General features: G+C 42.9%; 1 protein-coding gene across 1 annotated transcript; it reads right to left on the reverse strand.

Moving 5' to 3' along the window:
• On the reverse strand, positions 1–22,985 carry LOC121585379 (complement C1s subcomponent-like). The gene is given in 11 exon segments (XM_041901742.2): positions 1–1,407; positions 1,993–2,067; positions 2,280–2,411; positions 5,170–5,236; positions 5,418–5,533; positions 17,404–17,554; positions 18,175–18,341; positions 18,644–18,769; positions 18,927–19,107; positions 22,302–22,500; positions 22,955–22,985. Coding segments are annotated over 11 exon segments (2,052 nt in total). The 5' UTR covers positions 22,969–22,985; the 3' UTR covers positions 1–583.
• Positions 22,986–23,494: the final 509 nt, after the last annotated feature.

Below are 23,494 nucleotides of genomic sequence, written 5' to 3' on the forward strand. Positions count from 1 at the left end.
CAAACTGATATGTGACACGTATTAATGCCAAGATAACATGCAAAACAGGCTACAAAAAAAAGCTCAACAGGAGGGGCTCAAAACAGCCCTGAATGACGGGTCGCCACTGCAAATACAAATACAGAAACCAAGCCGAAAACCACAGAGAGCGAGCAATGCAGATGTAGAGGCACGGTAGAAATGGGGGAGGGAGGGAGAGAGTTTGGGCAGAGAGAGAAAAAATTGGGTATCAACATTTCATTTAGAGTTTGATTGAAGACAAACATTCAGACACGTTTTATAAATCATATTTTTATTTGGGTTTGTCAATCAGGGTTACATTGTGAAGCATTTTTCACAATCTAAAAGAAAACAACATTATGTTTTGTGATTTTGCCACTGAGACTTAATTCAGACATGACAGGATGGTATTGTCTGTATACTGAAGTTACAATTAACACTGATTGAGGGAAAACCTAATTAAAAAATCACAAGTCATTTATAGAACCAGACTGATTTAAAAAAAAAAATGAAAGTACTGGAAATCATGAGCATAAAATTGTGATTATGGAGGTTAAGAGTTGACTAGTATGTTTTACTCTTCTTACTGTTTGTACCCCTGCTCTTCTCTCTCTATGGTCTTCTTGATCCAGTCTAAGTAATTCTCCACTTTGGTGTAGTAACCCTTTTTAGAATCCTTTTCCAGTTCACAAAGGGCACCCCAGGACACAATGCCTCTCAGACGATATGGCCCTCTGTTATCGTTGTTCCCTGATCCCAGCATAGGGAGAAAGAATGGACCCCCACTATCCCCCTTGCAGCTATCTTTCCCATCACCACCTGCACAGAACATGTTCTCAGTGAAAACCATTGGCTTGTTAATAGACAATACAGGTGTGTCTTTACACATCCTTTGGGGGTATTTTCCCACAGCTGTGTGAAGCAAGAACTGGCTTTTATCTTTATTCTCTGTCGCACCCCACCCTGAAACAGTGCCTTGTTGACCCTCTTTGAATTCTCCATCAGCCTCAGCCAGGCATATGGGGAGAACATTGGGCCCTAACTTCACCCTGGAAGACATTCTGATGAGAGCTATGTCGTTGTCGTAGTTAGTGCGTTCATCACCAGCTATGCCCTTCATGTAGTCAGGGTGAATGATGATCTTCTCTGTTACCACGACAACCGTGTCAGGATCAGTTTCTTTTGCTTTTGTCCCATCTATCAGCCCTCCGAAAAATGTAATGGTGCTTTCTTCATAGCCATCTACAACATGAGCTGCTGTGATGGCCCACCGGTCACTGATCAGCGATGCTCCTCCTCTTTTAGGATGTTTAGTGAGAAGCTGCCAGGGTATCTCTCCTATCTTCGCCCGATGGCCCCCCGAAATTCTTGCAATGCTGGAAAAATCTGTTTCAGTCTTCCCACACACTAGAAGATAGACAATCCAGATTAGTGTCTGAACAATACAGTGTTACAGCAGTGATAGTGTACTATCATACACCCAGTGTTAGGGAAGCTACTCTGAAAATATAGTTTACCAAGCTACCAATTACTTCTTACTGGAAGAAGTTAAGCTACACTAAAGTTACCCTTAGTTTACTTAACAAAAAATACTTTGAAAAAGTAGTTCACTACATATAAAAAATACTAAGTGGAAAATTATCACATCTAAATGTGAAATGTCATAAACTACAAATTGCAAGAAAAGCTCACTCTGGAGTCATGTTAACAGAATGTGTAATTAAGCCTATTAAAAACAAAAAAATGTTTCAAGTGAGAATTAGGCAGGTCTGAAAATATTTCTGGCTAAAAACGTAGTGAGTATTTCCAGTAGTTAGCTACAGAGCTACATGGTAAAAAAAAGTAATTAACTACTGTAAACACTATCAAGATTTGTATTGAGTTAAACTACCACCAAACTATTGCAAAATGTAGTTAAATTTCTAGTTGAACTAAATGTAGTTCATTACTCCACAACACTGCGTACACCTGATAAATGATAGTGAGGCATACCTTCGATGCACTTTGGTAACATTTGTTGGCCGTTGACTGACGTCCACGTACCATTGGCATCACAGATGTACTTCTCTGAAAGAACAGAGGAGAGGTAAGAGCACAGGTAGGGAAGATAGTGACGGCATGTGGAGGGGGCTCAGAAAGCATGGGGCAGGTGTACTCAAGATACTGTATAGAAATGATCAGGGAAGGAGGGATGGAAGAAAGGGGGAGATTTACATAAAAAGTTAAAGAAAAAACGATAACAGCTGCAGCTGTAGGTGAATAAGACTGTATGGACTTACTGTCTCCCTCCAGTGTGTAGTATTTGGATTCACACTTGAACTGGACCTTGTCACGAAACAGAGTGCTTGGATCCTTGTCAACCAGTTGAAGGGCCTCATCACTAGAAGTCTCTGGTTCTCCACAATTCACAGCTAGAGGTAGCCAGACATACAGAGTAAACCAAAGCTTCTGAAACAAATTGATTTAAAATATAAAATTACTTTATGAAAATGCAACAGTCCTGGGCCTCGTTTCCCAGAGCCTTCGTAGAGTTAAGATCATCGTTAGAACCATCTTAAGATGTATCTTTAGTAGCCTATCTGTTTCTCAGAGCTTTCATTAGTAACGTTGCTCTTAAAAACCATTGTACATCTGCAAGTGATCCAGACCACTTGTAGAGCAGCCAAAGTGCATCGTTAGATGTTTTTTGCACTTCCGAGTCAATTTATTCACAGAATATCTCCGCTACACATAGAATCAAGATGCTTGTTAGGTACCGTATGTACAGTGGGGAGAACAAGTATTTGATACACTGCCGATTTTGCAGGTTTTCCTACTTACAAAGCATGTAGAGGTCTGTCATTTTTATCATAGGTACACTTCAACTGTGAGAGACTGAATCTAAAAAAAAAAAAAATCCAGAAAATCACATTGTATGATTTTTAAGTAATTAATTTGCATTTTATTGCATGACATAAGTATTTGATACATCAGAAAAGCAGAACTTAATATTTGGTGCAGAAAACTTTGTTTGCAATTACAGAGATCATACCTTTCCTGTAGGTCTTGACCAGGTTTGCACACACTGCAGCAGGGATTTTGTCCCACTCCTCCATACAGACCTTCTCGAGATCCTTCAGGTTTCGGGGCTGTCGCTGGGCAATACGGACTTTCAGCTCCCTCCAAAGATGTTCTATTGGGTTCAGATCTGGAGACTGGCTAGGCCACTCCAGGACCTTGAGATGCTTCTTACGGAGCCACTCCTTAGTTGCCCTGGCTGTGTGTTTCGGGTCGTTGTCATGCTGGAAGACCCAGCCACGACCCATCTTCAATGCTCTTACTGAGGGAAGGAGGTTGTTGGCCAAGATCTCGCAATACATGGCCCCATGCATCCTCCCCTCAATACGATGCAGTCGTCCTGTCCCCTTTGCAGAAAAGCATCCCCAAAGAATGATGTTTCCACCTCCATGCTTCACGGTTGGGATGGTGTTCTTGGGGTTGTACTCATCCTTCTTCTTCCTCCAAACACGGCGAGTGGAGTTTAGACCAAAAAGCTCTATTTTTGTCTCATCAGACCACATGACCTTCTCCCATTCCTCCTCTGGATCATCCAGATGGTCATTGGCAAACTTCAGACGGGCCTGGACATGCGCTGGCTTGAGCAGGGGGACCTTGCCTGCGCTGCAGGATTTTAATCCATGACGGCGTAGTGTGTTACTAATGGTTTTCTTTGAGACTGTGGTCCCAGCTCTCTTCAGGTCATTGACCAGGTCCTGCCGTGTAGTTCTGGGCTGATCCCTCACCTTCCTCATGATCATTGATGCCCCACGAGGTGAGATCTTGCATGGAGCCCCAGACCGAGGGTGATTGACCGTCATCTTGAACTTCTTCCATTTTCTAATAATTGCGCCAACAGTTGTTGCCTTCTCACCAAGCTGCTTGCCTATTGTCCTGTAGCCCATCCCAGCCTTGTGCAGGTCTACAATTTTATCCATGATGTCCTTACACAGCTCTCTGGTCTTGGCCATTGTGGAGAGGTTGGAGTCTGTTTGATTGAGTGTGTGGACAGGTGTCTTTTATACAGGTAACGAGTTCAAACAGGTGCAGTTAATACAGGTAATGAGTGGAGGACAGGAGGGCTTCTTAAAGAAAAACTAACAGGTCTGTGAGAGCTGGAATTCTTACTGGTTGGTAGGTGATCAAATACTTATGTTATGCAATAAAATGCAAATTAATTATTTAAAAATCATACAATGTGATTTTCTGGATTTTTGTTTTAGATTCCGTCTCTTACAGTTGAAGTGTACCTATGATAAAAATTACAGACCTCTACATGCTTTGTAAGTAGGAAAACCTGCAAAATCGGCAGTGTATCAAATACTTGTTCTCCCCACTGTAGATAATTTTGTACCTGTTTCCTCCAGCATCTTCACAAGGTCCTTTGCTGTTGTTCTGGGATTGATTTGTACTTTTCGCACCAAAGTACGTTAATCTCTAGGAGACAGAACGTGTCTCCTTCCTGAGCGGTATGATGGCTGCGTGGTCCCATGGTGTTTATACTTGCGTACTGAACGTGGTACCTTCAGGCGTTTGGAAATTGCTCCCAAGGATGAACCAGAGTTGTGGAGGTCTACAAATTTTTTCTGAGGTCTTGGCTGATTTCTTTTGATTTTCCATGATGTCAAGCAAAGAGGCACCGAGTTTGAAGGTAGGCCTTGAAATACATCCACAGGTACACCTCCAATTGACTCAAATTATGTCAATTATCCTATCAGAAGCTTCTAAAGCCATGACATCATTTTCTGGAATTTTCCAAGCTGTTTAAAGGCACAGTCAACTTAGTGTATGTTAACTTCTGACCCACTGGAATTGTGATACAGTGAATTATAAGTGAAATAATCTGTCTGTAAACAATTGTTGGAAAAATTACTTGTGTCATGCACAAAGTACATGCCCTAACCGACTTGCCAAAACTATAGTTTGTTGACAAGAAATGTGTAGAGTGGTTGAAAAACAAGTTTTAATGACTCCAACCTAAGTGTATGTAAACTTCCGACTTCAACTGTACATATTCAACTTTTGCTATTTTTCTACACCATAACATTTTGAGTTACATCTATTAAGGGTGTTAATGGCTGGCTATATTAATCCTGTGAAATACAATTGTTGAGACGGTCTCGTCTCACTCACGTTCACAGTGGTGTACAGGACTCCACTCGCCTGTCCTCTTGCATGTCGACTCATACTCTTTGTCGCCCTTTGTGAAGAGAGAACACATGTATCTGGTAGTGTACAATCTATTATGTCATGTTTTTGAGAACATTCAAATTTTCCAAATGTTTTTCTACAGTACCAAACCAAGCTCTTGGTTTTAATATGAAAGCTAACTGAACCCTATTACTGCCTCTTGTGAACTTACAGTACTGTAGCCTACTCACTGTGTTCAGAACACTCCTTAGGTCACAGGTCACCGTGACTGTGTCACCTTGGTGATATTCAGGTTGCTGTGGGGCCAACGTAGAGTTGGAGGTCACAATCCCTCGGCAGGTCTTTTCTGCAATTAAACAAGTCCTAAGTCATCACTTTATTTTGATCCATTATACAGTGCCTTCAGAAAGTATTCAACTGCCTTGACTTTTTCCACATTTTGTTGTGTTACAGCCTGATTAAAAAATGTATTAAATTGAGATTTTGTGTCACTAATCTACACACAATATTCCATAATGTCAAAGTGGAATGTTGTTTTTAGAAAATACAAATATATTTTTTTGAATGAAAAGCTGAAATGCCTTGAGTTAATAAGTATTCAACCTCTTTGTTATGGCAAGCCTAAATAAGTTCAGGAGTAAAAATGTGCTTACAAATACACATAATAAGTTGCATGGACTCACTTTGTGTGCAGTAATAGTGGTTAAAATGATTTTTTAATGACTACCCAATCTCTGTACCTCACACATACAATTAAGGTTCCTCAATCGAGTAGTGAATTTCAAGCACATATTCAACAACAATGACCAGGGAGGTTTTCCAATGCCTCGCAAAGAAGGGCACCGATTGGTAGATTTTATGAATTTTTTAAAAGTTGACACGAAAAGTAGACATATCCCTTTAAGCATGGTGAAGTTATTTGGCTTTGGTCAGTCACTACAAAGATACAGCCATCCTTCCTAACTCAGTTGCCAGAGAGGAAGGAAACCGCTCAGGGATTTCACCATAAAGCCAATAGCCATCTTAAAACAGTTACAGAGTTGAATGGCTGTGATAGGAGAAAACTGAGGGTGGATCAACAACATTGTATACAGAACAAAATATAAACGCAACATGTAAAGTGTTGGTCCCATGTTTCATGAGCTTGTAGTGTCTTAAAGTCTACAATATGCTGACTGTTGCAGAAAGTGTGATAGAGGGAACTTGGCCCTAAGATTTTGCTGATGTGGCAAAATGGTGTACTCTACTGTGCTGGAAACATCTGGAAAACATTACTGTGGTTCATGGAAAGATGATATGGGGAGCAGTGTGGAAAAGGCCAGGGATTGGTTTTTTAGAATCACACCATATTACGTCATAAATAATATAAAACCATGTCCTGAACAATAGAAGGGGAGAATAGCAAATTACTGATTGGCTGTGCTGTCTCACAGATATCTGCAGAATCTGTCAAATTCCGATGCTGGAACCTTTGTTATAATAAACCTTTGAAAACAGAGTACAGTGTCGGCGGTTTCCTTATCATTACAGCATGGACCAGCAAAGGTGTGTCTTTTAGACACTACATTTAATGGCGACGAGGTAGTTTTATTTTTTATTCTTTTTGGGTCGTGTTACGTCTATTGTCAACATTCCATTCCTGGGCTACAAAGTGACTCCCGCTCAAAGAAGCCGGCAAAAACAAAAAAGGTGAGCTCTTTTTACTAATATTGGGCGCTGGCCGTTTTGTGAGTCCAGAGAGTGTGTGTGTTCAAGATGTACCGTCAAAGGGTCTATGCGTGCATTTTGCTGGTTCTTTTTGCTGTGTGATAGGAATTCCGTTCTAAATTTTCTAACTTAGTTTGCGTTGAGAACAACGCAAACAGTGGGGTGTGTCTGTAGGGTACACCAACGGGACACCGATATTTTGCCTTGAATAAAAGTGAAAGGAGTGTCCGATGAAAGGCTTAGAGGATAACGCTTGATATGAGTTAACAGTATACTTTTAGGGCGCCGTTAATTTAAGCAAGCCCTTGACACCAAGGCATCCATATGATGGCCATAAATCCTAGGAGAGTTATTAGATTGACTCTCGGGTCTGTTCTGGGAACAGTGAGTTTGTACGAGATATATTAAATTGTATGTTACCTCTTGGAATATGGTTGACGGATTATATGTCCAAAGTAACCTCTCATTTAATGTCTGCAACTCAAGGTAGCACAAATTTAGCAAAAGGAATTTAAAAGAAAATAGGAACGGCGATAGGCATGCCTTGTGTGAACGGATCCTGTGTGTGACAGAAACGTAGTCTCTGTGTGTGTGTGTGAGAGAACGACAGCCAATTTCTCTGTGTCTGTCTGTGTGTGTGAAACAGAGAAAGAAAAAAGGGGGGGCTGCGTCTCTGATTACTTCCAGCTGTGTGTCGAATACAGGGCTTTACTCTTTTGTAAGGAAATATGTTAGTTAAGGTCAAACCTTATGATTCTCTATAAAAAGGAGAATGTTCATTAACTATTAGAATAGCATGACCCTACAGGGAGGACTTTTTAAGAGTGTATAGAGATGTTTTGTAATTGATAACAGCATAACTATCAATCTGCAAACTAGGATAAGTGAAAGATAACATAACTTGGAAGTGGGATTTGTGTTCTGTGTGTTTCGTGTTTGTTTGTATGTTCTGCAGAGTCTTGCTATTGTCTGTGGGAGCGGAGAACGGAGCAACAGCGGGTCTGTTTATAGCTCCTTCCACTCTGAAATCACATTGGTGACTGAACTGCGCACGCGTAGGATTTATGAGTTTAGCCACTCCCCTGCACTGAACTGATTGGGAGAGTCCGTTTTCAATGCAGACAAAAAAGAAAACGGGAGGGGGAATTTTGCACACAAGTGAAATGTTCTCTTGAATTAACTATTGCTTGACTGTAAACCTGTTTGGTTGATAATCGGTTGAGTTGGTGAATGAGAGATATATTAACGGATTAAAAAATAATAATAATAAAATAAATGAATAAAATAAAATGTTATTGAGCTATTTATAATATTCCTGAGTTAAGCTGTTTGCTTATTTCTTAGCGTGAATGTGGAAAAAATATATACACTAAACTCTTCTTTGTGCTTTTGTCTTTCTGTCATATGAGAGACGAGAAGGAGGAGACAGAGAGAGAGAGAGAAAGAGGAGGGGCTGACATCAACTGACACCAGTGACGGCAACCCAGTCCAAATCAAGGCCAGTGCTGTTATTATTCACAAATCTACTTTCCCTTACAGGATATAATTGATATATTGTGTTTACACAGAATTTTTCATGTTGTGACCATTTCGCAGGAACTTGGCAACAGACTGATGAATTGATGTAATTGATAATTGCACATTAGAGTTTTTGTCAATGACTTGTTTTGATTAGAGTTGTGTTTGAAATCCAGCATTGACATTATTCTGTAAATTAAGGTAATTAATTGCTTATTAAGCAATTGGGTAGTGCTGCTGGTACAGGTATTTTATTCTTGAATTGCTCTGGAGTTGACTACTTTCCTTTACTCTTCCTCATCGGATGTGGTAAGATTGCCACTAATCAATAATTTGGTAAAATAAAATTCACAGAATAATTAGTTATTGATTGATTGATTTGATTGATTAGTTGATTGATTGGATTAATTAATTGATTGATTTGATTAGTGATTGATTGATTGACTTGATTGATTAGTTTATTGATTGGATTAATTGATTGATTGATTTCATTAGTAATTGATTGATTGATTGATTAGTAATTGATTGATTGATTTGATTTGATTAGTTGATTGGTTGATTGATTTGATTGATTAGTTCATTGGTTGGATTAATTGATTGATTGATTTCATTAGTAATTGATTGACTGATTGATTTGATTGGTTGATTGGTTGATTGACTTGATTAATTGATTGATTGATTTCATTAGTAATTGATTGATTGATTGATTAGTAATTCATTGATTGATTTGATTGATTAGTTGATTGATTGGATTGGTTGATTGATTGATTTGATTAATAATTGATTGATTGATTGATTGATTGAATTAGTTGATTGATTTATTGATTTGATTTGTTGATTGATTGATTGATTGGTTCATTAGTTGATTGATTGATTAATTTGATTTATTGATTGATTGATTTGGTTAGTTGATTGATTGGATTGATTGATTGATTTCATTGGTAATTGATTGATTGATTTCATTAGTCATTGATTGATTGATTGATTAGTAATTCATTGATTGATTTGATTGATTAGTTGGTTGATTGGATTGGTTGATTGATTGATTTGATTAATGATTGATTGATTGATTGATTGATTGAATTAGTTGATTGATTTATTGATTTGATTTGTTGATTGATTGATTGGTTCATTAGTTTATTGATTGATTAATTTGATTTATTGATTGATTGATTGGTTGAATTTATTTATTGATTGATTGATTGAATTGGTTGATTGATGTATTGATTTGAATTGGTTAATTGATTGATTGGATTAATTGATTAATTATTTTTTTATTAATAAAAAAAAAAAAAAAAAAGAGGGAAACAAGAGGGAAACACATAACATAGTCATTACAATGGGGAAAAAGGACATCAAAACTACAAAAGCAATTACTCCTCTTCATGTAGTACAGAATAGTAATCCTCTAGTTAATGGTATAGCAAAATTATCTGAAAAATGGAATAAACGTTGGCCTGACATTGAACAACCATGGCCATTGGAAGGCACGCTTAATCCAGACGTCATCAAGATAATGCAAGTGCTTGTATCCACGTATAAGGCAGATCAAAAGAAGGGGAAGAAAGGAAAACTTCGTAAAGAAAAAAGACAAAGAGAGCTGGGTGTTCTTAAGCTTTTTGAAAATGAAGGACAAAAACTGATAAAAGACACAAAAGATAAGAGAGACAGAGGTGCAGAGAAAATGGCAAAAGAGGTGAAGGTGACAGAAAAACTGATTGCAGAAGTCAATACACCTTTCTCATATATGGATTCAGCAAAAACACCCCCACCTTATGAGAAAGAAGCCAAGTTTAAGGACGTTTATCCTCAGCTTCCAGTGATCATTCAGGAGGGTGACTATTGCATCAGAGATGAAGATGAACGAATAATAGAGAGAGGACAAGCAGAAACGACCATAAAGATGAATCCAAACTCCAAAGGCAGGAAGACAACGAGATGTCTGGAGACTAAGGGTAGAGTGAGATCAAGGAGGATGGAACTTGATGATGACGATGATGATGATGATGATGATCAGAGTGATTCAGAAGAGATCATGGGTGGATATGACCCTGTCATCAGACAGAGGTTGGCCAGAGCGGAAAGAAGGGGTGATGGAAGTTGGAAGAAGAAGAATACAAGCGATTCGAGCTCTGATGAAAATGAAGATGGAGACAACGATGAAGATTTGGAGACTAAAGGTGCTTCATGTTCAAGAGGATTTTATCCTCCAATGACTAACACAGAAGAAATAGAAAGAGATATAGACCGATGCGTATCATACCTGTATAAGGCCAATGATTTAGAAGAAGTAAAAGAACTGGAAGAACGACTCAAGAAGCTGAAGACGAAGGAAAAGAAGCTGCTGAGAAAAGAATCCCAAGAATCTGAGAAGAGATATACATTGAGGCCAAGGAAAGATGGCACTAGTAAGAAAATGATGCCGGTGATCATTCGAGGACAAAACCTAGAATATAAGCCTTTGCAGAATACCGATATGTCAGATATACTTGAGAAGCTGCCTACTCTTCAAGATGGAGCATATCCTTGGATTTCAAAGTTGGAAGAAATTACGGTGGGAACACAGTCTGCCATAGGAGACATTAAGAGACTTTTGGCTAATCTCCTTGGGATTCCAGGCATGGAAGAAATTTTTCAGAGAGCTGGACTTCATAGATATGTGGGAACTGCTGTGAATGATCCTGAATTGTTGGCTGCAAGCAGGAATCGGCTGTGGAGAGCACTGAAAGATACGTTTCCAACAAATGTGCATCCTGACAACATTCTGATTGACCCACTAGGACAACAAGAAAATCCGAGAGCCTACGTGTCAAGAGTTCATCAAGTGTGGAGAAATATTACCGGAAATGATCCAGATGTGAGTCAAATTGAGCAGTCAATCTTGAGAGCTAAACTACAGATGGGACTGCCCTTACCGGTAAGGAGCAAACTGGCAGAAGTGGTTGGACTTGGGAGCATGACAAAAGGTGTCTATACAGATCATATAGCCCATCAAGTGGATCTGTACCGGAAAAAGGAACACAACCAGAAAGAACAGGACCAAGAAACTCTCAGAAAACTCAATCAAATACAACTGGTGGAGAAGAAGGAGAAGAGAAGCATTGGTTATGCAGAATCAGTGTAAACCAAATCAACAATCACTGCTACAGCTTCAACTGAACAAGGTCAAATGCAATTATACCAGCCACAACAAGTGGTATAAATTGTTTCATATCCATAGATAGTTTCTGGAAAGAAAGAATTTCAGAGGAAGATACAGGAGCAAGTGAAGATCACCTGTCCTCCAGGTGAACCCTATAGGAGAAAGGAGCAAGGACTCTAGAGGTGCCTAGAAGATCCGAAAGGAGTTTGCAGCTGGTAGTACCAGTTAGGGAAAAAGATCCAACAATTGAAGTGAAAATAAACAATGGACTATGGGAAGTGATGATGGATAGCAGAAAGGCTTTTATCTGTGTTCAGCCTGAAGAGGTTACACATCTCACAATGTCAAATCAACTAATTAGGAGAAGGACAAGGAGAGTCATAAGCTGTACGGAAGACAAATGAATATATTTGAAGTGTGAAGATGAATTGAGAATCTATGGAAGAAGAGATGTTGAAAAAAGTTCAAGAATGTTTGAGATATCAAAGTAGGACTGATATTGGATTTGTGAAATCAGCTCAATTGAGATGAAAGTTGAGGAGGCAGACCTCCTTTGAAGAATCAGTATCCATTGAAAGATGAAGCAATCCAAGGGATTGAACCAGAAATTGAAGGACTTTCGAAAGCAAGTGTTTTGAAGAAAATAGAAAAATCGTTAGAGTAGCAATCAATTATTGTTTTGGAGAAACCATGATGATTTAGTAAGCTATGGGTTAGCTAATGTTGTAAAGGGGAGATTAGGATAAAAATCACAAAGGAGTAGAGTTTTTGGGAACCATATTTTCTTGAATAGATTGACTATGTCATAGGTAGGTGCACAATCTGTCTGAAAAATAATGTGTGACTGTTATTCTTGGTTACATTCATATACCAAGAGGTGCATAAGATGTTCAACTAAGCTAAAATATGCTCAGTCGGTTGCAAAGTTGTTGTGTAAAGAAGTCATAAGCAGGTGGGAATTTCCCGATTTAATATCCTCAGAAAATGGGAAAGAGTTTTGTGAATAAATCAGTGAAATGGGTTTTTGAAAAATTAGAGAAAAATAAAAATTTGAAAAAGTCAGACTAAAATGTTATGAAAACTAGGGTTGAAATAACTCTAGGAAATTTGGAATATCTGATTGTGGGATGATTATATTATTGTGATGAATCAAAGGGGGGAAATGGAATGTCATTCATTTTATATCTAATTTATATATCATTTTTAGTTGACATTGATGTTTTAATTTGCATGTGTTGTTTTGCAAAAGATACTGTTTGGTATTTTCTTTTCTTCCAGAAGCATATGGGGGAATATGTAGAGGGACTCAAATACTCAAACATGGACAATATGAATGGACTGGAGGAAGTGGAACAAGGAAGGAGTGGAAATGTTCCGATTCCATCATCAACGTCGCATTGAAAGACGACACTGTGGAGGAGATGAAGTGTAGTGGACTACATTCCAGTGTTATATTCTTTCTGTATTAATTTTTGAAGAATTATGTTTTCTGTTGTTGGGTACATGTGGGGACCTCAGATGTTTTTGTTTATTTCGTTGAAGTTTAGGGATATGGGGTCTAGGCAAGGACAGAGAGAATCCACAGGAGGGTCCGATGGGGTCGACCAGCCTGAATGTGGACATTTTGATTGTATTTTGTTTGCTGGGGTTTTCATATGTATTCAATTGCATCATAGCTTAAAATGTATTCATGAAGATGTGTGAATTGATCTGGAGTACTTAGGTGGTCGCCTAGGGCAGAGGGGCCGTGAGAGAATTTTCCTGTCTTGACTGACTGATGGATATTTGGAATGAAAGCTGCCAGACAGGTTTTTCGCTCTTACACTCTATGACAATTCATTTACACTCCATGACAATTTATTTACACTCCATGACAATTTATTTACACTCCATGACAATTTACTTACACTCCATAACAATTTATTTACACTCCATAATAATGTATTTACACTACATACAAAAATGTGTCTATATAAACATGTGTTTAATCTCCATAAATTTTGGTTTATTGTTAAAGTTACTCAAGAACAAGAATTGTTATTTGTCATAATCCTATTCTTTTTGTTTTCGAGACTTAATTAGTCTCGAAGGGGGGAAATATGTAGTGTCTTAAAGTCTACAATATGCTGACTGTTGCAGAAAGTGTGATAGAGGGAACTTGGCCCTAAGATTTTGCTGATGTGGCAAAATGGTGTACTCTACTGTGCTGGAAACATCTGGAAAACATTACTGTGGTTCATGGAAAGATGATATGGGGAGCAGTGTGGAAAAGGCCAGGGATTGGTTTTTTAGAATCACACCATATTACGTCATAAATAATATAAAACCATGTCCTGAACAATAGAAGGGGAGAATAGCAAATTACTGATTGGCTGTGCTGTCTCACAGATATCTGCAGAATCTGTCAAATTCCGATGCTGGAACCTTTGTTATAATAAACCTTTGAAAACAGAGTACAGTGTCGGCGGTTTCCTTATCATTACAGCATGGACCAGCAAAGGTGTGTCTTTTAGACACTACAAGCTGAAATAAAAGATCCCAGAAATTTTCCATAAGCAAAAAAAGCTTATTCCTCTCAAATTTGGTGCACAAATTTGAGCATGTCTCCTTTGCCAAGATAATCCATCCACCTGACAGGTGTGGCATATCAAGAAGCTGATTAAACAGCATGATCATTACACAGGTGCACCTTGTGCTGGGGACAATAAAAGGCCACTCTAAAATGTGCAGATTTGTTACACAACACAATGCCACAAATGTCTCAAGTTTTGAGGGAGTGTGCAATTGGCATGCAGACTGCAGGAATGTCCACCAGAGCTGTTGCCAGAGAATGGAACATTCTTTTCTCTACCATAAGCCGCCTCCAATGTCATTTTAGAGAAATTGGTAGTATATCCAACAGGCCTCACAACCGCAGACCACGTGTATGGCATCATGTGGGCGAGCAGTTTGCTGATGTCAATGTTGTGAACAGAGTGCCCCATGGTGGCAGTGGGGTTATGGTATGGGAAGGCATAAGCTACGGACAATGAACAATTGCATTTTAACTATGGCAATTTGAATGCACAGAAATACCATGATGAGACCCTGAGGCCCATTGTGAGGCCCATTTTTCTTATGGTATCTGTGACCAACATGCATATCTGTATTCCCAGTCATGTGAAATCCATAGGTTAGGGCCTAATGCATTTATTTCAATTGACTGATTTCCTCATATGAACTGTAACTCAGTAAAATCTTTGAAATTGTTGCATGTTGCATTTATATTTTTGTTCAGTATACAGTGGGGAGAAAAAGTATTTAGTCAGCCACCAATTGTGCAAGTTCTCCCACTTAAAAAGATGAGAGATTTTTTTTCTCAATTTGTCTGTCATAGTTGATGTGTACCTATGATGAAAATTACAGGCCTCTCTCATCTTTTTAAGTGGGAGAACTTGCACAATTGGTGGCTGACTAAATACTTTTTCCCCCCACTGTAGTTACTCTACAATACTAACCTAAACGACAGAGTGAAAAGAAGCAAGTCTGTACAGAATATTTTTTAAAACATGCATCCTGTTTGCAACAGGCACTAAAGTAATACAGCAAAGAAGGTGGCAAAGAAATTAACCTTTTGTCCTGAATACAAAGCGTTAAGTTTGGGGCAAATCAAACACAACACATCACTGAGTACCATTTCATATTTTCAACCATGGTGGCCACTGCATCATGGGTACTGTCACGCCCTGGCTCTGGGGACTATGTTATGTTGAGCCAGGGTGTGTAATTCTATGTTTGATTTTCTATGTGGGGCTGAGTGACTCCCAATCAGAGGCAACGAGTGTCAGCTGGGTGTCTCTGATTGGGAGCCATATTTAACTGTCTGTCTTTCACTTTGTGTTTGTGGTTTCTTGTTCATTTCGGTTTGTGTTAAACTGTAGACGTCACGTTATCGTTTATTGTTTTGATCGTGTGATCAGTAATAAAAGGATATGTTCACCTTCAACGCTGCGCCTTGGTCCTCATCTCTAACCAACGATCGTGACAGAAGAAACCACCATAACAGGACCAAGCAGCATGAAGAAGAGAGAGGAAGGACTTGGGAGCAGTTGAGTAGGAGTCTCGACTGGGCCAAGCCAAGAGAAGAGGAGAGAGGTTGGAGTTTGGAGCAGTGGGGTGAGAGTCTGGCGAGAATGATGGAGGCCTGGCCCACGGGGAGGAGAGACCCCCAGAAATTTTTTAGGGGGGCTCACGACGTCGGGGCAGCAGGAGGCCGCTATGGAGCGGTCCAGCGGGGTTGCAGAGGAGGCCGCCAGGTTACGGGGGCCACTGGTAGAAGAGGGGATGGAGGGTGTAGAGGCACGGCGAGAGGTACTGGCGTGTGTTGCCAGTCCGGTCCGGCCCGTTCCAGATCCCGGTGTAGAGCCAATGGTGTGTGTCCCCAGTACGGTCCGGTCTATTCCTGCTCCCCGCACCAAACCTACGGTGTGCGTCGACAGCCCAGCCCGGCCCGTTCCTGCGCTCCGCACCAAGTCTGTGGTGCGCGTCGCCAGCCCAGTCCGGCCCATCCAAGCTTCCCGCACCAAGCCAGTGGTGTGCGTCGTCAGTCGGCACGGCCCGTGCCTGCTCTCCGCACCAAGTCTATGGTGCGTTTCGTCAGCCCTGTCCGGCCCGTTCCTGCTCTCCGCACCAAGTCTGTGGTGCGCGTCGCCAGCCCAGTCCGGCCCATCCAAGCTTCCCGCACCAAGCCAGTGGTGTGCGTCGTCAGTCCGGCACGGCCCGTGCCTGCTCTCCGCACCAAGTCTATGTTGCGTTTCGTCAGCCCTGTCCGGCCCGTTCCTGCTCTCCGCACCAAGTCTGTGGTGCGCGTCGCCAGCCCGGTCCGGCCCGTCCAAGCTCCCCGCACCGGGTCAGTGGTGCGCGTCGTCAGCCCGGTCCGGCTCCTTCCTGCTCCCCGCACCAAGTCAGGGGTGCGCTTCGTCAGCCCGGTCCGGCCCGGTCCGGCCCGTTCCTCCTCCACGCATCAAGCCAGGGGTGTGCGTCGTCAGTCCAGCACAACCCGTGCCTGGGTCATGTCCGAGCCGGATCCGCCGCGAGGCGGAGTGCCCACCCGGTCCCTCCTGTTGTGGTTGTTTGGCGCGGCCGGAGTCCGCGCCTTTGGGGGAGTACTGTCACGCCCTGGCTCTGGGGACTATGTTATGTTGAGCCAGGGTGTGTAATTCTATGTTTGATTTTCTATGTGGGGCTGAGTGACTCCCAATCAGAGGCAACGAGTGTCAGCTGGGTGTCTCTGATTGGGAGCCATATTTAACTGTCTGTCTTTCACTTTGTGTTTGTGGTTTCTTGTTCATTTCGGTTTGTGTTAAACTGTAGACGTCACGTTATCGTTTATTGTTTTGATCGTGTGATCAGTAATAAAAGGATATGTTCACCTTCAACGCTGCGCCTTCGTCCTCATCTCTAACCAACGATCGTGACAGGTACTCAAATAAAAATACAAATACATTCAAATTTTTCTTCCACTTTGACATTACAGAGTATTTTGTGTAGCTCGATAACAAACTAATTACAATTAAATCCATTTTAATTTCACTTTGTAACTTTGTAGCTCAGTTGTTAGAGCTTGACGCTTGTAACACCAGGATAGTGGGTTTGATACCCGGAACCATCCATACGTGAAACATATGCATGACTGTAAGTCACTTAGGATAAAAGCGTTTGCTAAATGGTATATATATATATATATATATATATATATATAATATATTATTTAATTCAGAAATGTGCTTTTTTTATGTATAAAAGTTGTCCTTTTTCAGTTATCGTGTGCAAGGAAATGAGTAATTTCCTGACCTTATAGAAACCCTTACTTGTGGTTTTGTAGTGGATAGTGAAGCCGTTGTTGGAGCCCTGTCCGTCGGAGTTGAAGAGAATGCGGGCGCTGTGTGACCCAGTGCGGATGGGGGAGGAGGGAGGCACACGGCCACAGAATGGCCCCCGAGTCCCAGAGGAAGTCTCAACCTGAAAACAACAGAATATGTTGTATGAAGAATGTTGTACCAGGAAAACAGGATATGTACTGTATCAGGAATACTGTAAGTCTACAAGGTGAGTGGGGGACATTGTTGTTGAAGCATATTCAGTGACCTTGAAATGTAGAAGATTGGTTTAATGTCCTCCTATTCGCTTTGAAGGTGACGGCCACTTCCGCTACAAGATGCCTTTTATTACGTTTTTACACTAGACCATTGCGCCATGTTTTTGCGCATTGAAAAAAATTGAAAAACTACAAGGCTGAGGGTGTAGTCACTTCCTGGTTACTTTCACAGCGTATGTCAGGTGCAAATTGTCACGGTCGTTATAAGAAGCGGACCAAGGCGCAGCGTGATAACCGTACATCTTTATTGTACTGAATACCCGATCAAAACAAAACAACAAACGATACGTGAAGTCCTAGGTTATACACCAAAACAAACCTTACGGAACAAGATCCCACAATAAACAGTGCTAAACAGGCTGCCTAAGTATGGTCCCCAATCAGAGACAACAAGCTACAGCTGCCTCTGATTGGGAACCACCCTGGCCAACATAGAAATACACGAACTAGATCAACAACATAGAAAATACAACATAGACACTACACACCCTGGCTCAACATCAAACTCCCCAGTGAAGTGTAGGAGCAGCTACAGGTTGTCCTCTACTGACAGGGTGTAGGAGCAGTGGGCATGCTCAGCGTACGGGCCGGGCCGAGGCGGACTGGATATCACGCCACGCAGCGAGCCGGACAGGTCCTCAGTGCAACTCACTGCGGTAGAGACGTATGATCAATAACATGACCCTCATTGTCATCATCATCACCATCATAGAGGGTATCATGAAGTCGGTAGCTGTACGAGCAACAAGTAGTAACGCCATCACGTCTTTGTCGTTATTACTACAATTGGCATCATCATCATTATACTTCATTCTTCTCTCCTCTGTTCCTTCTGTCTTTCACTTCCTCTTTCCCTGTCCCTGTCCCTTCCCGTCTCTCTCAATTCAATTTCAATTTCAATTTAAGTCTCTCTCTCTCTCTCTCTCTCTCTCTCTCTCTCTGTTTCTCCATACCTGTGCAGGTGTGTCTGTCTGTGTCCAGGTGGTAACCAAGGCGACAGGAGCAGAGGTAGCCTCCAATGTAGTTGTGGCAGAACTGGGTACATCCGTTATCTGGGTCGTCCTCACACTCATCAAAGTCTGTTAAAAAGACAACATAGGTCTGACTAAGGTACCAATCAATGGTCACATGAGGTAACGCAACAACAACAACAACAACAACAACCAAAAATAACATTTCATCATAAGAGAAATACATCAATGATCTATGAAACAATGGTCCCTTTCTCCTCCTCACCTTTCAGTGTGTAAAACCCTCTGAAGCCAGTGTGCCTCTTAGTGTTGGAGTAGTCTGAGCGGAACGAGAGAGAGAGGCAGCCCTCTATGGAGGACAGGAGTGAGGGATTGACGGTAGAATCAAGGTCCTCAAACAACATTTCACCACATTGAATGGCTATCTGCTTTCCATCTGCAAAGATCTAACAAAGGGATGATTTTATCCGATCTTTAACAACACATGGACACCTTAGGATTTCTAATTGTGACATCTAATATCCCTCCCATTCCCACCCCAATAATAGGAATAATAGACGACTTTTTGCTATGTCTCAAAGTATGTTACATTACAGTAAAAGTGTCATCCTTGAGTCAATGACACCTGACTTTAACCAATGGATTGTTGATGCTATGTATTGGCCAATGAGAGGCATTGACGCTACCAGTCGGCCATAGTGGCACAACAAGAAGTCCTCCTGTCACGCTCTGGTTCCGGGACGTTGTGTATGAACCAGGGTGTGTTTGTTTTGTTGGGTATTTGTTGTGGGGTTGGTTGTAAGGGTGTATTCGGTTGGTTGTGTTTTGGGTGTGTTTATTGTGGTGTCGTGTGACTCCCAATCGGAGGTAACGAGTGTCAGCTGTCGGCTCGTTATCTCTGATTGGGAGCCATATTTATTCTGTCTGTGTTCTCATGTGGGTTGTGGGTTTTTGTTCTTTGTTCTGTAGTTGGAACTGTTGGACTTCACGAATCGTTCTGTTTCTTGTTTTGTTCGTGCACTTTATAAATAAAGTCATGTTCGTTCAACGCGCTGCGTATTGGTCTGCTCCCTTTAAAGACGATCGTGACAGAAAAACCCACCACAAGAGGACCAAGCAGCGTAACAAGCGGCAACAGGACCTACCTACACAGGATTTATGGACGCCTCCAAAGGATTCCTGGACATGGGAGGAGATACGGGCTGGAAAGGGTCCTTGGGCACAACCGGAGGAATATCACCGCCCTCGTGAAGAGCTGGAGGCAGCTAAAGCCGAGAGGAGGTGGTATGAGGAGGCAGCACGGAGTCGAGGCTGGAAGCCCGAGAGTATTACCCAAAAATTTATTGGGGGGGGGCTAGAAGGGAGTGTGGCGAAGTCAGGTAGGAGACCTGCGCCTACTCCCTGGACTGACCGTGGAGAGCGAGAGTACGGGCAGACACCGTGTTACGCAGTAGAGCGCATGGTGTCTCCTGTACGCAGGCATAGCCCGGTAAGGTACATTCCAGCTCCACGTATCGGCCGGGCTAGATTGAGCATTGAGCCGGAGGTCATGAAGCCGGCCCCTACGCATCAAGCCACCAGTGCGTCTCCTCGGGCCGGCTTACATGGCACCTGCCTTACGCATGGTGTCCCCGGTTCGCCCACATAGCCCGGTGCGGGTTATTCCTCCTTCCCGTACTGGTCGGGCGACGGGGAGTATACAACCAGGTAAGGTTGGGCAGGCTCAGTGCTCAAGGGAGCCAGTACGCCTGCACGGTCCAGTATTTCCGGCGCCACCTCTCCGCTCCAGCCCAGTACCACCAGTGCCTACACCACGCACCAAGCCTCCTGTGTGTCCCCAGAGTCCTGTGCGTCCTGTTGCTGCTTCCCGCACTAGCCCTGCGATGCGTGTCCTCAGCCCGGTACCTCCAGTTCCGGCACCACGCATCAGGCCTACGGTGCGTCCCCAGGGCCAAGCATGCCCTGTTGCCGCTTCCCGCACTAGCCCTGAGATGCGTGTCCTCAGCCCGGGACCTCCAGTTCCGGCACCACGCATCAGGCCTACGGTGCGTCTCGGCCGGCCAGAGTCTGCCGCCTGCCCTACGGCGCCTGAACTGCCCGTCTGCCCAACGGCGCCTGAACTGCCCGTCTGCCCAACGCCGTCTGAACTGTCCGTCTGCCAAGCGGCGCAGGAACTGCCCGTCTGCCATGAGCCTGCAAAGCCGCCCGTCTGCCATGAGCCTTCAGAGCCGTCCGCCAGACCGGAGCCGCTAGAGCTCTCCGCCAGACAGGAGCAGCCAGAGCCTTCCGCCAGACAGGATCAGCCAGAGCCTTCCGCCAGACAGGAGCAGCCAGAGCCTTCCGCCAGACAGGATCAGCCAGAGCCTTCCGCCAGACAGGATCAGCCAGAGCCTTCCGCCAGACAGGATCAGCCAGAGCCTTCCGCCAGACAGGATCAGCCAGAGCCTTCCGCCAGACAGGATCAGCCAGAGCCTTCCGCCAGACAGGATCAGCCAGAGCCTTCCGCCAGACAGGATCAGCCAGAGCCTTCCGCCAGCCAGGATCCGCCAGAGCCGTCCAGCCAGGATCCGCCAGAGCCATCCAGCCAGGATCCGCCAGAGCCAGCCAGCCAGGATCTGCCCCTCAGTCCGGTGCTGCCCCTTAGTCAGGTACTGTCCCTTAGCCCGGTGCTGCCCCTTAGTCCGGTGCTGCCCCTTAGTCAGGTGCTGCCCCTTAGCCCGGTGCTGCCCCCTTAGTCCGGTGCTGCCACTTAGTCCGGTGCTGCCCCTTAGTCAGGTGCTGTCCCTTAGTCCGGTGCTGCCTATTAAGCAGTTTGTGACTGTGGTGGGGTGGGGATCACGACCGGGGCCAGAGCCGCCACCGTGGACAGACGCCCACCCAGACCCTCCCCTAGTCTTTATGTTGGTGCGTCCGGGGTTCGCACCTTTAGGGGGGGGTACTGTCACGCTCTGGTTCCGGGACGTTGTGTATGAACCAGGGTGTGTTTGTTTTGTTGGGTATTTGTTGTGGGGTTGGTTGTAAGGGTGTATTCGGTTGGTTGTGTTTTGGGTGTGTTTATTGTGGTGTCGTGTGACTCCCAATCGGAGGTAACGAGTGTCAGCTGTCGGCTCGTTATCTCTGATTGGGAGCCATATTTATTCTGTCTGTGTTCTCATGTGGGTTGTGGGTTTTTGTTCTTTGTTCTGTAGTTGGAACTGTTGGACTTCACGAATCGTTCTGTTTCTTGTTTTGTTCGTGCACTTTATAAATAAAGTAATGTTCGTTCAACGCGCTGCGTATTGGTCTGCTCCCTTTAAAGACGATCGTGACACCTCCATATGAATGAATGGAATTCTACAGTATTTCAAGTACACGTTTCAAGGACAAAATAACATGTATTTAAGTATCCTTCAAGGAAAACTGTATATTTTTATGTTTAGCTCACATAATATCCTTTAACAGTATGCATTAAGGTGTCTGCAATAGAATGAGCATGGCAAAAACAAATGTAGAAATTAATAAATGCATTTCTATAGCTTCCAAAATCATTTTTACAATGGTGGGGGAGTGCCAAGATGGAGGCGCAGTGGCTTCAAAACAGCACCTCCTATCAGTCATATAGTGTATATATAAATAATTGCCTTTAACCCTTTATACTGACCTCCAGGGCGTCGTTCTCGCAGCCGTCACTGTCCTCCATGTCCAGGTGTGTCAGCTTGAGGGCGAGAGTGTGGCCGGGAGGGGCACACCTGCTCCAGTTCATACTAGCATCAGGTGGGTAACCACGGGGATAGCCTGGAGACTCTACCCACCCCGAGAGCATCGACATGGCACAGAGGGGCAGGAGGAACAGACAGAGGCTGGGGGAGAGGGCGAGAGAGAGAGAGAGAGAGAGAGAGAGAGAGAGAGAGAGAGAGAGAGAGAGAGAGAGAGAGAGAGAGAGAGAGAGAGAGAGAGAGAGAGAGAGAGAGAGAGAGAGAGAGAGTCATACAAACAGAAAGAACAAGGGTGAGAAATGCATGAGAATATCAGTTCAGACTTACAGTACATATATTATAATATTAGCCCTTATTAACAAATGCTGAGTTCATTTCACACAATCACATCCATTGAGGAAGAAGAAAATTACACCACATATCCCAAGAAGGAAACTGTAAATCACGATCGTTGCATAAGGCCGTCACTTCAAATGTGTTGCTTGTTTTCTGCCTTTTAATATCACTCAGTGCTGTATAAATGCAGGCAGATTAACTTACATATTATATTTGTATTTATATTCTGTTTGATAAAAGATCATGAAAAATCATTACATACCTCACTCCTAGCATGGTGAGGAAGTGATCACTTCTGCCTGTTACGAACCCCGTGGCTCTAAACATCTAGGGTGGATGGACATGAGACCCGTAACATAAATTCATGTAAATTATAAGTGTGGCATGGAATAGTGAGAACAAATAAGACACAACTACCATGAACTACCGTCAAACACAAAGTGTTTATTGCTAAACACACGGTAAAGGTTTGGGAAAAAGGGCTGAGCAGGACCCAAGAAATGAAACAATAGTGTAAAACCCCCTAAACTGATCTAGCCTGCCTAAAGAACCGCTAGGCTACTGCTACCATACAAAAATACAGTGGGTGGTCCGCTCAGGTCTATCTGGTGTTTATAGACAGATTTCTTCCTACGGGTAATGTACGCCCAAGGGCAACTAGCTTAAACTCCCCTTTTCCCAAAAACACACAAAGCTACTAAACAGGGTAATCAGCAATTTAGTGCGTACACAACACACAGGACACCACCGTGTCCATACTCACATATGGCAAAAAGTCTCTCTCTCTTGCAACACACACAAG

This window comes from Coregonus clupeaformis, chromosome 29 (genome assembly GCF_020615455.1).
Source record: "Coregonus clupeaformis isolate EN_2021a chromosome 29, ASM2061545v1, whole genome shotgun sequence".
Lineage (NCBI taxonomy): Eukaryota > Metazoa > Chordata > Actinopteri > Salmoniformes > Salmonidae > Coregonus > Coregonus clupeaformis.